The sequence below is a fragment of the Apis dorsata genome, unplaced genomic scaffold (genome assembly GCF_000469605.1).
Source record: "Apis dorsata unplaced genomic scaffold, Apis dorsata 1.3 scaffold_127, whole genome shotgun sequence".
Classification (NCBI taxonomy): Eukaryota; Metazoa; Arthropoda; class Insecta; order Hymenoptera; family Apidae; genus Apis; species Apis dorsata.
In genome coordinates this window covers 1,233,649-1,246,380 of record NW_006263420.1, presented here as the reverse complement: position 1 = coordinate 1,246,380, position 12,732 = coordinate 1,233,649, and the positions used below count along the sequence as shown (strand labels likewise).

General features: G+C 37.7%; 2 protein-coding genes and 1 long non-coding RNA gene across 16 annotated transcripts in view; 2 read left to right on the top strand and 1 right to left on the bottom strand.

The window, feature by feature from the left end:
• Positions 1 to 12,732, bottom strand: part of LOC102679904 (lachesin-like) — a 282,869-nt gene that overhangs the window by 86,407 nt on the left and 183,730 nt on the right. For 7 of the 13 annotated variants that reach the window (XM_031509080.1, XM_031509089.1, XM_031509079.1 and 4 more), the window contains one exon: positions 5,890 to 5,996. The exons of 1 other annotated variant lie outside the window; for it this stretch is intronic. In XM_031509080.1, the coding sequence (XP_031364940.1) occupies positions 5,890 to 5,996 (107 nt within the window). Of the gene's footprint in view, positions 1 to 5,889; positions 5,997 to 9,177; positions 9,313 to 10,797; positions 10,822 to 11,786; positions 11,842 to 12,338; positions 12,574 to 12,732 lie in introns of those variants that run through there. 5 more of the 13 variants (XM_031509081.1, XM_031509084.1, XM_031509082.1 and 2 more) reach the window with 5 other exon arrangements.
• On the top strand, positions 9,476 to 10,692 carry LOC102679692. The gene is made up of 2 exons (XR_421294.2): positions 9,476 to 9,950; positions 9,983 to 10,692. It is a non-coding gene; the product is annotated as an uncharacterized LOC102679692 (long non-coding RNA).
• LOC102679783 (alpha-(1,3)-fucosyltransferase C-like) overlaps positions 10,938 to 12,732 on the top strand; it is a 5,907-nt gene continuing 4,112 nt past the window's right edge. For both annotated transcript variants that reach the window (XM_031509093.1, XM_006612840.2), the window contains exon 1: positions 10,938 to 11,530. In XM_031509093.1, coding sequence (XP_031364953.1) covers positions 10,966 to 11,530 — 565 coding nt within the window. In that variant the 5' untranslated portion in view covers positions 10,938 to 10,965. The remainder of the gene's footprint in view (positions 11,531 to 12,732) is intronic.

Genomic DNA, 12,732 nt, shown 5'->3' with positions numbered 1-12,732 from the left:
AAAAAAAAAAAAAAAAAATCACAATATTGTTCGTCATCGAAACGAGAACGTTCTTTGAATTTGCATTCGATAGACGAATTTCCACGAACTTATCGGTTCCATTCGCGGATGGAATAGGTTGAAAAAGCATCGCAATTTCATTCCCAAGGCGTGGCAAGGCTGCAAACATTTTTACGTTTTCCTCGATATAATGGATGAAACTGTAAACGCGGACGAGCTTATGGTATATATTGTCACCGCATTGTAACGTTCGTTCCGCTCTTTCATAAAAGTGGATCAACCGAATTATTAAAATTCTCCTCTGGCTTCTCGATATTATATGATATTATATTATGCTCGAAGGAATTCGTTTATTTTCATCCCGTTCAACTCGATTTAACGTATTTCACATATAATGAATTACCATCCTCGTGACTATTATTGATATATCGTTTCTTTTAATTCCAATTTATGCTCTTGGAAATATTTTTCATTAATTCGAAGAGGGATGGACGATGGTGATCGAGTGCGTCGAGTAGTCAAGTAGCAAAGTGTAAAAATAAAAATTCGATGATATTTTTTTTGGTGGAAAAAAAAAAAAAAAAGATAACTAACGTTAGAAGTCAATGTATGTAAATAAAATCAGTTATCGAGAAATGGAACGCTCTCGAACAAAAAAAAAAAAATACGAAACGTATGGGGAAAAATACATTTGTACAGACAATGCCAATTGAGTTTGGTGATATAAAATAAACGTGTAAAAAATTGCAACGGTTGTTCAATTAACTCATACAGCGAAAGTTAGTCGAATAGTATTTATACGTGAGATAGATGGACCATTATAGAGATATATATATTTTTAACAAAAATGACTGAAAGTATAGTTTAATATAGTTTTATATTTATCATAATAATATTTCACTTTATTCACTCGAATTTAACTATTCCGATTATTTCAACCATTTTATGCAACTTTTTCGTAATTAACACTCGCGGTCACAATATTTTACGTTGTTTTCACAATGTTTCATTACAATCTTTTCTATACACGATTATTTTCATTCCAATATACATTACTGTTGACATGCCTCTTTATTCATAAATAATCGTTTAGGTATCTTTTTTATATGAATCATAATCGATATACCATTTCTTAAATCTTTTCTTTCAATTTTTACAACTCATCGAACTAATAATAATAATAAATTTAATTTACAATTCTCTTCTCGACCAGATTTCTCGAAACCTCTATTATCAGGCTTTTCGATTCGAATAACTAAGAGGAGGGGCTCTTAATCTCATTCCTCCCCCAAAATTCTTCAAATTCAATACCTTCTTCGCCCCTCGCCGCAAATTGTCCCCTCCTCCTTGTCCGACCGAAAATCAAATTTCCATCGATTACGACGACGGTGTCCTTCCTTCAGAGGTGTCCTCGGCACCGAACAAAGGAAGGGAGAGAGAATCCCTTTTGGAATTCGAAGGAGGGGACATAGCAGAGAGTGGCAATTTTCCGGGCACGGTGGCCACGTTGCCGCTCAGGAACTCGCGGAGTAATTGGCTCGGACTAATAAGCGCCTTCAACCAACCGGTAACATCTTCCCCGCGTGCAGTCACGTGCACGTGCGTGGAAGACATGCAGACGGGGGTTGCGGGCGAAGTTCGAGCCGGCCCGGAACACGTGCCGCTCTCGTTTACCTCGCAGCGGTGCTCAATCAACTCCTGCCCACGTAATTGCCAGGAATTCTTCGCGAATAACGGGATCGTGAGACGGTCCTATTCTCCAGTTCAGATGGATGTGAATTGTGGATTTTCTTATCTTTTGAAGAGGAAGAGTTTTAGATTATATCGGAGGATGAAACGCGATGAATGAAAAATTGATAAATAGAGTAAACAAGATATTTAATTTTGGAAATTAATATTATCGTGTTATTCCACGGCGATGTCTGTCTTTCTGGCATTTTATAGTTTAAGATTAGAGAAAGTGGATGCATCGTGAATTGTGGATTTTCTTATCCTTTGAAGCGGAAGAGTTTTAAGTTATATCGGAGGATGAAAGACGAATGATAAATTGATAAAATTGATAAATAGGTAATAGAGTAAATAAGATATTTAATCTTGGAAATTAATGTCATTCTGTTATTCCATTATCTGCCTTCCTGGCGTTTTGTAATTTAGAGTTAGAGAAAGTGGATGCATCGTGAACTATGAATTTTGTTATTTTTTGAAGTGAAGTATTTTTTTGGTAGTATTTTTTTGGTAAGGCAATATTTAATAATATTGGATTGACGGGAATTAATGTTATTCTTCTTGGAATTCTGTTATTTTTTAGGAAGAAGTTTTGACGATTATTGAATTGTGCGACGAAAAGCAACAGAATGGAATTGAAGAATTGGTAAATATATTGTGAGATAATTTTGCGAGTACGAAAATTTATTACACGTGTAATACGGATTCCTCGTTTATGAATCGTGGTTATTAAATCATAATTATTTTTTGTTTGCTTATTTGAATATCTATAGCTATCTATAGGGAAAATAACGATAGATAAATCTTCCCTTATCGTAAATAAGGGATATGCGAGCTATTTAAAATCATTCATCTTGCTTGGGTCAAAAATCTATTTTCCCGGCAATTCAATAAATATATATTATCCGTAATTAATCCAAAATTGATCGGGTTTATCAATTATACAGAATTCGTTAAAACGTAATGACAAAATCCGTCTGGCGATACGGTATCGGATTAAATTAAATGTAAATAAGAATCGTGGAAGGATCTCTTTACACCTGGCTCACAGCCCAAAAATATTTACCAGCACTCTCCACCGTCGCGTCATTCTACCTGTTCCATTCAAAATTTAATTCGAGCCAACGCCGGTCACTGAACCGTCCTTTTTCCCTTCATTTCCTGCATTTAAAAGCCAAATAACTTTTGCATCGATTCCCATATCCTCGACACGAATTAAAAATATCTCTTCGCGAAATTTTATCATTCTGATATTTCTATTTTTAAAAATTCCATAGGATTCCTGTAGATTGATCGAATGAAACGAATCTCTTATGAATCTCCTATTCAAATTTATATAGAAATTCTTATAATTTTTATCTCCTTGCCACTTGCAACTACTAAAATAACGTTTAATTTACAACATAGTAAAAAAAACTTTCGAAAACTAAGAGAATTCATTTCGATCGAAAATTTCAACATATACTCATAAGTATACTCGTAAAATTTCAAATATATTCCACTTGAAACTACTACTATTTCCACTTCTCGACTTATTGAACATTCAAGAAGATTCAAACCCTTTATACCCAAACACTCATAAAGAATTCAAATCCAGTCTCTACCAATATTTCCCACATATATACCCCCCATTCCGCGAAATAGCAACGAGTATCCAAGTTCATCCGTTCATCCAGATCCTTTCTACAATATTATAAACGAAACCACGATTTCACGCGATTATATTTATACCTTATTACTACATTCTCATCTCGAAATAACAAACAGATGACAAACAATAACATAAATAGAGACGAAGAAGCATCGTTATTCTAAGCTATGTTATTCTTCTTGGAATTCTGTTATTTTCCATGGGAAGAAATTTTGACGATTATTGTGCGACGAAAAGCAACAGAGTGGAATTGAAGAATTGATTCTAAGCTCGTCGTCTAACGAAATACAATAAGAGCACAATTTATTTGCCCGTCGAGTCGTGCTCGATCCGTCTCGTCAAGAGGTGGCTGGATACGCGTGTAACGTGGATCGAGCCGCGGGCATCTCCACGGGACAACAAACTGATGCGTTTCCAATAGCGGTGGCGGCGGTGGCGGTTGCATAACATCGGTCCTCCGGCCGATGGGTGGTATCGGGCCGAGATAACGGCGAAGAATCCGCCCACGGACCGGCCAGCGGCGAGATTGCGGTCCACGGTGGAAAAAGAACAGAAGGGGAAATTACCGACACGCCAGAGCCAAGAGGATAGAAGGAAACGTTCTTCGCTTTGGAATCGCGGTAATGCTAATAACGTTGGTTGTAATAACCTGGGATGGTGGATAATTGAACGAAGGAAGGGAATCGAGAGGAGTCGCTTTAACATTTCCGTTTCCTTCTGTTCCAACTGAGATACATTTTGCTCTTTCTTTCGCTCTCGTTCGATGATTAACGATCGGTGTGAAACTGGTGTAAATGGTGGAGTAATGTGGAACAACGCTGTTTCCATTATCCTCGTGTGGTTTTTATTTTTATTTTTTTTCTTTTCGTCTCCTTTATTGTCAATAAATATGACAGTTTTATATTTCGTTATATATTTCGTTTCTTCTGTTCTCCGTTTCCTTAATCGATGCGAGGTTATGAATTATCGTGACTATTTTCTACAAACTGTTGCGTTTTACACACGTGATTAAACAGTTGGCAAGATGTTCGATCGGCTACGAAGCACGAATATTCCTTTTTATCTGTATGTATATTTTTATACATATAGATTTATCTTTTTATGTTTGAACTTCTGTCGTTTCTGCTGCGATAAGAAAATATATGATAAAATGAATAATCACTTATCACGTATCATATTGATTTTCGGATATCTGTCGAGATAACTGGAAATCAAGCAAATATATCACACTTACACGCATTACAGTTACAATATTCTATATTTTTATAATATGAAAAATACGTGTAATATTTTAACTTCTTACAGAAATTTTCGAAAAAAAAATTTATTACAAGATTATCGACGACGGATTATTAAAAAGGAAAAAAAAAAAAAATTCTCATTTCCCACTAAACAAATAATAAAATTATCAATAAAAAAATCTATAAAAGTTTTATTATCAAAATCGATACTTACAATTTATCTCCCTCTTATCGCATCAGAAAATAGTTGTTTCGACGAATATGCTATCTAATCTCACGAAAAATAAACACGCCACACCCGATCGTTAATCAAACTTTATCGATAAGAGCAAAATGAACGGAAACGCTCTTCAAAACGACCATCATCACCACCACCACCAATGTTCACATTGATATCCTATCAAAAAATGGACGCTCGACACGGTGACACATGTTTACTCGCTTTGAGAACGGCTTTTCACGCTTTTCGTGCTACGCGGCACCTAGAGCCGAGGCTCGCCCTGGAATGGAGAGCGCCTCCTCTCTCCTTCGTGCGCGCCGTTCCATTAAAATCGTTCCAATAAAAGGATTTCGAGCGTGCACGACAAAACGTTCCCGCCACGAGGATATTCCGCCTTGGCGGGAATCGATACATCGGGACCAGATACCGTAAATATTTTAAAACCCGGGGGCGGCGCGCGTTCCAACGTCTGCGCCGCCATTTATTATTTACCCACGACGTTGCGTAATAAAGGAGCGGCTGTGGCTTACGTAAGCGGAGAAAATTCGAAGAATCGAATGACACAGTCGTAATACGTTTTCGTCGCTTTCCTATTTTTCATCGACCCCCTCCTTCGATTATTTGTTTTTCCATAAATTAGGTAATAAAAATTATTTTAATTTTCGAACGAAGAATTTTTTTGCACCGAGTTTCGAGCGTCTGAAAATTTTAGACGCATGCAAATTTCGAGATGTAAACGTAACACGGACGTGTGTTATTTCAAGACGTTTAATTGGAACGCGTGGAAGGATGGAAATTAGTCGGGTTGATTCCGTCGGTTCTCTGATAATTAGGAAGTTTTCTGAGGAAGAAGAAGAGTTATATTATCCGATTGACATATGTGTTTGTTTCGTTCGATTGAGATACACTTTTATTTTTATACGCGTTTCTTCGTCGCCTATAAGAATTTATACGGGAAGCTAGTGCATCTTATAAGAATTGAGGAAAAATACGAGGAATTTGGGAAAGTGTAGAATAATAGGAAATGCAGATACATTCTTCGATTTAATTACCTTATAATTACCGAGGTTTTCTACGACGCAGGGTAAACTGACGTCTCTCCCCAATGGCACTGTGACGTTTGGTATCGGCTCGGCAAACATCGGTCGATCCGAGAGGGCTGCAAAGACAGAAAATTCCATTAATTATGTCCATTTTCCATTTTTATCGACGAATAAGAAGAAACTTTCACTTGAGAACTTTACACGACACTTTCTTCGAGATTGTTCATAATTCTATAAGTACGACTTGATTTAACCAATCATTATCTGTCAACAATCAGCTTTCTTGATTATTGGCAAATCATTGCGAACGATATCGATGGTTTTTACGAGAGGATGTTACTCGAGACGATGGCGGTGTCGATCCAAATAGCACGATAGGGACAAGGGACAAGTTTCCAAAGAAGAGAGGAAGGAAGAGGAAAAGGAAACAGGTCACCACGAGTCGTAGAAATCCTTTGGGAAAGTTTCAGGATTGGTCAATGGTGAAGCAAGAGGGCAGTTGGTCGATCGCTCGACTGGAAGAGGAAACCGTCGATTCCGTCTCGCATTTGTCGAAAATGCATGCAGCGGGAGAGAGAAGGGAATCATCAATTGAAACGTCGAAATAACTACCAAATTGACAAAATAAAAATGTATTATAAAAATAATGTTATGCAATAAAACTAAATAAAGTTCTTTAAGATTTCTTTAGACGAGATGATTTGAGCAGAACAATATTAGTCATCATCTTGAAACTATATACATATATATATATACAATTTTATTGATGCTAGTTAATGCTAAAATGTTGCACATTTCATGCTAACGTAAAACGATAGTATCTTTTCAAAAAATAAATAAATAAATAAATAATTTCAATTGTATGGTAAACCTAGCGTCAAAAAACATTTCTTCGAATGTAATGGAATTGTATGCATTCAAGGATTTTCCAATTATTTACATAATCGCTTAGAATGGGAATCTATCTCGTCGAGTAACGATTCGTAACCAGTTTCCGACGTATATACATATTTGATGAGTGATTCGATATTACTAAACGTGTGTGACGTTTTGACACGTATAGCCTATTATTATTCGATTAAACAAACGCACGAGAATCCAATAGAAAAATGGCTTACAATTAAAAAATCGTTTCGAATAAAATCGATCTAACCACCGATTTATATAATAAAAATTCCTTCAAACGATCTTGCGATATATTTGTGCCCGTTTCATCGACGAGTCATTATTCTTATTTGATCTCAACGGCCGTTCCAGATTATTATATTCGAACCTGTCTATGTATGTATATATGTCTATGCATTTATATAGGCGGCGATATAAATCCGCGAAGGGAACTCTCTTATAAAGTCGCGCCACTCTCTTAAACTCCGATTATGATTGATTTCGCGGCGTTTCGAGTGGCGTCGAAGAATAACGTCGCGGATACCGTGATGATGGATCGGCCCGTGATTAATGAGAAGAATTAATCACGGTGTGGTGGTTGCTCTGTGTCGCGGGGTTATCAACGCTGATTTTAACCCATCTTCCAAAGTTTAGGATCTAAACGATCGTCTTTCTAATCCTTGCAACGACTTTCAAAAACAGTCAAATTATTATTTAAAATTCGAATGAAACGAGAGGCGGTTGATGATGTATCAATAACGCCAAATGAATAATATATTGCGGAGTTTGTGGTGTGATTTTCTTGCTGATTGATGATGATGATTCTCTTGATCAAAATATCGCTGATTGATGAATTAATATTTCTTCGATCATCTTCTTCTCGTGCTTGTACAAAATTCTTCGTTGGATAGCAATAAATTATTTTATTATTTCTTTAATCGTGATATTTTGCGAAAATATAAGTATGATTCAAATTCTCTAGCATTATTTTTATAAGAAGAAGTGTGAATACAATTGTATCCCTTCTTAACACGAGGCAGAGATTCAGAAAGTCGAGGAGCATTGATTGAAGAACTTTATATTTCATTCCAGACAAGTGTGAATACAATTATTCTGCGGCTCTTCATTTATAAAGTAGGAAGGAATTGCTTTCAACACCTTTTTTTTAATTCTTCATTCATTGAATGAAGATTTCATAGAAATAAAGAATCTTCGAGAAGAAATTCTACGCATCTCTGTCATGATTCATTCCTTGAAATTTCATTATCTCCTTCTTAGAAATCTATCAGTATATCTCGATTGTCGTAATCGATATAACATCCGTTCACTTATTGAACTTAGGGCGTGACCAATATTTATGAAACGAAATGTTTCAAAATAATATCTTTATCTAATTAACTCTTTCTCAAAATAACTTACAGAAAGTGTTTAAACTTCTCGAAATTTCATTTAAATATTTATATCGATAAACGTGCGTATCGCGATATTTCTCAAAATTTCGTATTTGAAAAACGGAAAAGAATGGAATAATCATTAAAATCACCGACAGAGAAGTTCCTTTCATAAATCACGACATCGAACGCACGTGATTCTCCGTTTCCGTTCATCCAGGGTTGCGGTGTCGTTCAACCACGATTGCCAAGGCGCCACAAGTTTTACGATTGAGCGATATAAGGAGCGAAGTTATACTCCGCTAAGTCACTCCATTTCCCCGAGAAAAGCTTCTTAATCGACCGATCTAGCCTCCTCTTCCCACCATTGCGTATAAGTTTCAATTTTATCAAGGATTTGTCGATAAAAATCTATCCAACGTTCATCGATGAACAATAAAACGATCAATTTTGAAACTCGCTTGTTCGAAAACAAACTTGAAAAATGAAAATTCAACACTTGTTCTGTTTAACACGAATACGTCGCACAACGAAATTTATATATCCGACTATTCTGTAAAACAAGACAAAAATAGAGTACTATTTTACGCTTAATGCATCCATTAAACTCAACTACTTAAATAAAATGTTATGTTTAAATTACTAAAAGTTTAAAATAACTTCGTAATTTGCCTTATCTTTCTTCAAAAATCGTCTCGTACTAATTTATCGATAAAAAATTCACGAAGTTCTTTTTTTGAAGTTTACGATATTATTTACTTACGTTCAAGCGTTCAATATTTCATGAAATCTCATTTTTTTTCAACCCAACGTTATTCGTTCGATTTGTTTATTTATAACAATTAATATCGATATTCAGGTCAAAGCGTAAAAAAAGAATAATCTCGCGTTCCGTTTCTTACTATATAACGTAAACATAAAAAGAGAACGACAAACGATATGTAAAACTGATAACTCTTCCACGCCTTGTTAGAACAATGAATGCCTTCTTCGGAACTAGCATAGATATTACAGCGCGCACATTGCATTTGACCAGTCGGCTTACAACTGTTGGCACAGTCGGTAGTCGCGCTATTCTCTTGTCTTTTCTCTCTGCGTATTCGATATTCGTCTCGCGATCGTTCGTCATTTGTCACGTTTATTAAAAGAAAAAAAAAAAAAAAAAAACGTTACATTGCTTCGATCGACTCGAGAAGAAGAAAAAAAAAAAAGAGAAATATAAAAACGGAGTCGAAGATTCCGATCGTATCTCAACAAAAATTCGACGCGTGTTCGAGAGAAATAAGGAAAGAATATAAGCGGCGGTGGTGGTATACGATTGGACGATCCAGGACGGCAGGGATGACGGTGGTGAAGGTGCAAGGAAGGCAACTCTACACGGATGGATACGCGGAGATTTTCGGAGTAAAGTAAAACTCTGCGAAGGAGGAGCAAATTCCTCTCGATCACGAGACACACGCGCGTGCCCTACATTTCCTATCCTATACGTTGGACGCGGCGCGGCGATGGTGAACCATCAATCACGAGTTTTATCGGCCTTTCCATCCTCGAGCCTTCACCGGAAACGGAGCCATCCTTTTTTGCATTCGACGCGCGATACAATCGCGTCTTGATGGACTAAAAATCCTCGGCTCGAATGTTCGAGCACTGTGAACCCTCCGCCAGTTTTCTGGGATAATAAACGCGTGAAATCTGAAATTTTCGCCACGTTTAAAACAAACGAAAGATAGAGAGAGAGAGAGAGAAAAAAGTTCGATTTCCGTTGTTACACGATATATGTACAATTTTCGATCGGTTTCGCGCGGGCGCGTGTGCGTGCGCGCGAGTGCGTGCGTGTGTGTCAAAGGGATAGGAAAGTTCGACCTTTCTTTGGAAACGAGTAACTTTTAATCGAACGAAACCTGATATGTAATCTCCTATCCCCGTTTCTTTCCCTCTTTGCGTGTCATTTCTTCCTTCTTTTTTTCCTTTCTTTTTTTTTTTTTTCACTCTGTTGGGCGGCGTCAAAGCGGAACACGCGAAAGGAGAAAAGAGAACGGTGGGCACAATAGAGAGACAGGTTGTCGTTTTGTTCGTTTCCTTTATCGTTTAGTAGCCACTGGGTAATTGTGTTTTTTATCTACCTGTCAGTTGCATATCTACTGGAAATTTAATACGTAAATGAAGGAGGAAGAGAGAAAGAGAGAGAGAGAAAGAAGAGAGGAAGATAAATAAATAAAATGTACAGTCAGGTTTCTTCAAATCGTGCGAACGAAGGGGGAGGGGTACGAAGAGTTTCGTTTTTATTCGTAAATTGGCCGACTCGCGGAGAGATCGATGCCCGCTCGGTTTGCTGAATCATTGATCGGCAGTAACTATAACGTTCGAATAATTTATGCCGTCGATGGTTTTTGGAATCGTGAAATATTTAGGGTCTCATGATCGTTGCGGTGTAACGAAATACCCGGCCCATTTGGTAAACCGCTGTTACAAACGTTTCCGTATTTCCACGCCGGTGATCATCAGGTTCGCCGCCTTCCCCGATTGTTCCAACGATTTGAGAATCTTTCACACTCCCCTTGAACATCATTTCCTCCCGTTGTCCATCTCCCGATCAATCCCATCCATCCTATTCACTGTCAAGAACAATTTATCTCGTTACCTCGTTGACGGACGACAAACGTCAAATTTCAAGTGGTCGATAATTAAGATGACCAGCAATCGCGAAGGGTGTTGTTTCGTGATCGAAATAAATCGGTGAGAGAAGAAATTTCCGACGAAAAAGGGAGGGGTGATTGAAAACAAGGACGGGGAAACAAAACGAGAGAGGATGAGATTATGGATACTGGAGAGGAACAGTTTGATCGCCCTAACGATCTTCACGTTCACCCTCTACATATTGTCCATCTATTTCAACGACACGATCGACGATATAATACATTTCAAACGGACCACAGTGGGGAACGACACTCGAGTCACAAACACGACCAAGAAAATCCTCTTCTGGAACACGATGTTCGACGACGAGAATTTTTACATGGGGAAAGGAGACGTATTCGTCGATTGCCCCGTGAACGATTGTTACGCGACCCACGAAAGAAGTTACGCGAATCTCACGGAATTCGACGCGGTCCTGTTCCACGGGAACGAGCTGAAGCTCGCCGATCTGCCTTTACGAAGGAGCCCGCGCCAGTGGTACGTTTTCGTGAATCTCGAAAGCCCGGCCAATAGGCCCCTGTCCGACCATTTTTACGAGGATTTCTTTAACGCCACGATGACGTACAGATTGGACAGCGATATTGTATGGACTTATGGGATCGTGAAGGACGTCAACAATGGGCAAACTGTGGCGCCTGACAGAGATGCACGTTGGAAAGCGTTCTATAATCGATCAGGTAATGTAAGTCAATGTAAAATTGATTCTCAATCTTGAAAAATATTGGAATTTTCGAAATATGGGAATTTTGAAAAATATTAGGTAAACTTTCTCTTTCTATTCGTGATAGAATAATATTCGATAAGATGAATGGAATATTTGTGAGAAATTGAAATTGAAAATGACAGGTGTATCCTCATGGAGGGGAAGGAAAATACAAATAAAAATCGATTCTATTAAAATAAGCAAAGAGGTACGTGTAAATAAGATCCGACCTTGTTTTTTTATAATGCAGTGTCGCAATGATCCACGCATAAGATACGTACAACGTAATTAGATGACTCACTTCTCCTTCTTCCTTTCCTCATTTCAACGCAGTTAGAGAATTCATTGCCTCGTGCGCAATCGGACACCCTGTATATGTAACTCTTATTCAAATCATCTCTGGAATCTAAAACTTCGAATTCGAAGAAGAAGAGGAATTTTTAAAAATTCACAAATTCTATCACAAATTGAAACGAAAAATTATTGAAGACTTATTTAAAACATATTTTTTCTTCCGGAAAAAAAGAAAAGAGAAGAAAAGAAAAAAAATTCAGAATTATTCCCAGATACAAACTCTTTTAATTTTCTTCCCACGTTTCTTACATCTTTTTTTTTTTCCTCTACTAGAAGAAGAAAACTTTCTTGATTACCTAATATATCTTGGACATTGATCACTCGAGAAAAGTTTGCCTCCTCGTCGCAAGTAAGTACCTGTTTCGCAAGAATGGTACTACATGCATACGTATATACATACATACATACATACATACATACATACATACATTGCTCTACCCACTCGTTTTTCCGCGTGGAGGACGCATCATCTTGTCCCACGTGCTTCATAATCGTCGCGGTTCGTAATTAATGTCGGTTCCCCTGCTGCTTTTGCTCGCTACGACAAAGAACGCGGCTATTTGCTGGCGTAACACGAGGCACCGCTGGCTGTTCTTTCCCCCTGCGCTCGTTCCAAACGAAACGGCGAAAAAAATTCGCTATGACGACTTCCTTCGCGTGCAACTGGAAAAACAGACGGGAAAATCGTTGTCTCGCGAACATAGAACCGAGGATGTTGCAGCAAGAGGAAGGGTGGGAGGGAGGCAGGCAGGTAGACAGGCGCAGGCAGCTTTAGAGATATTAAATTGCTTATAAAATTATTGTATCCCGATGTGAGCAAAA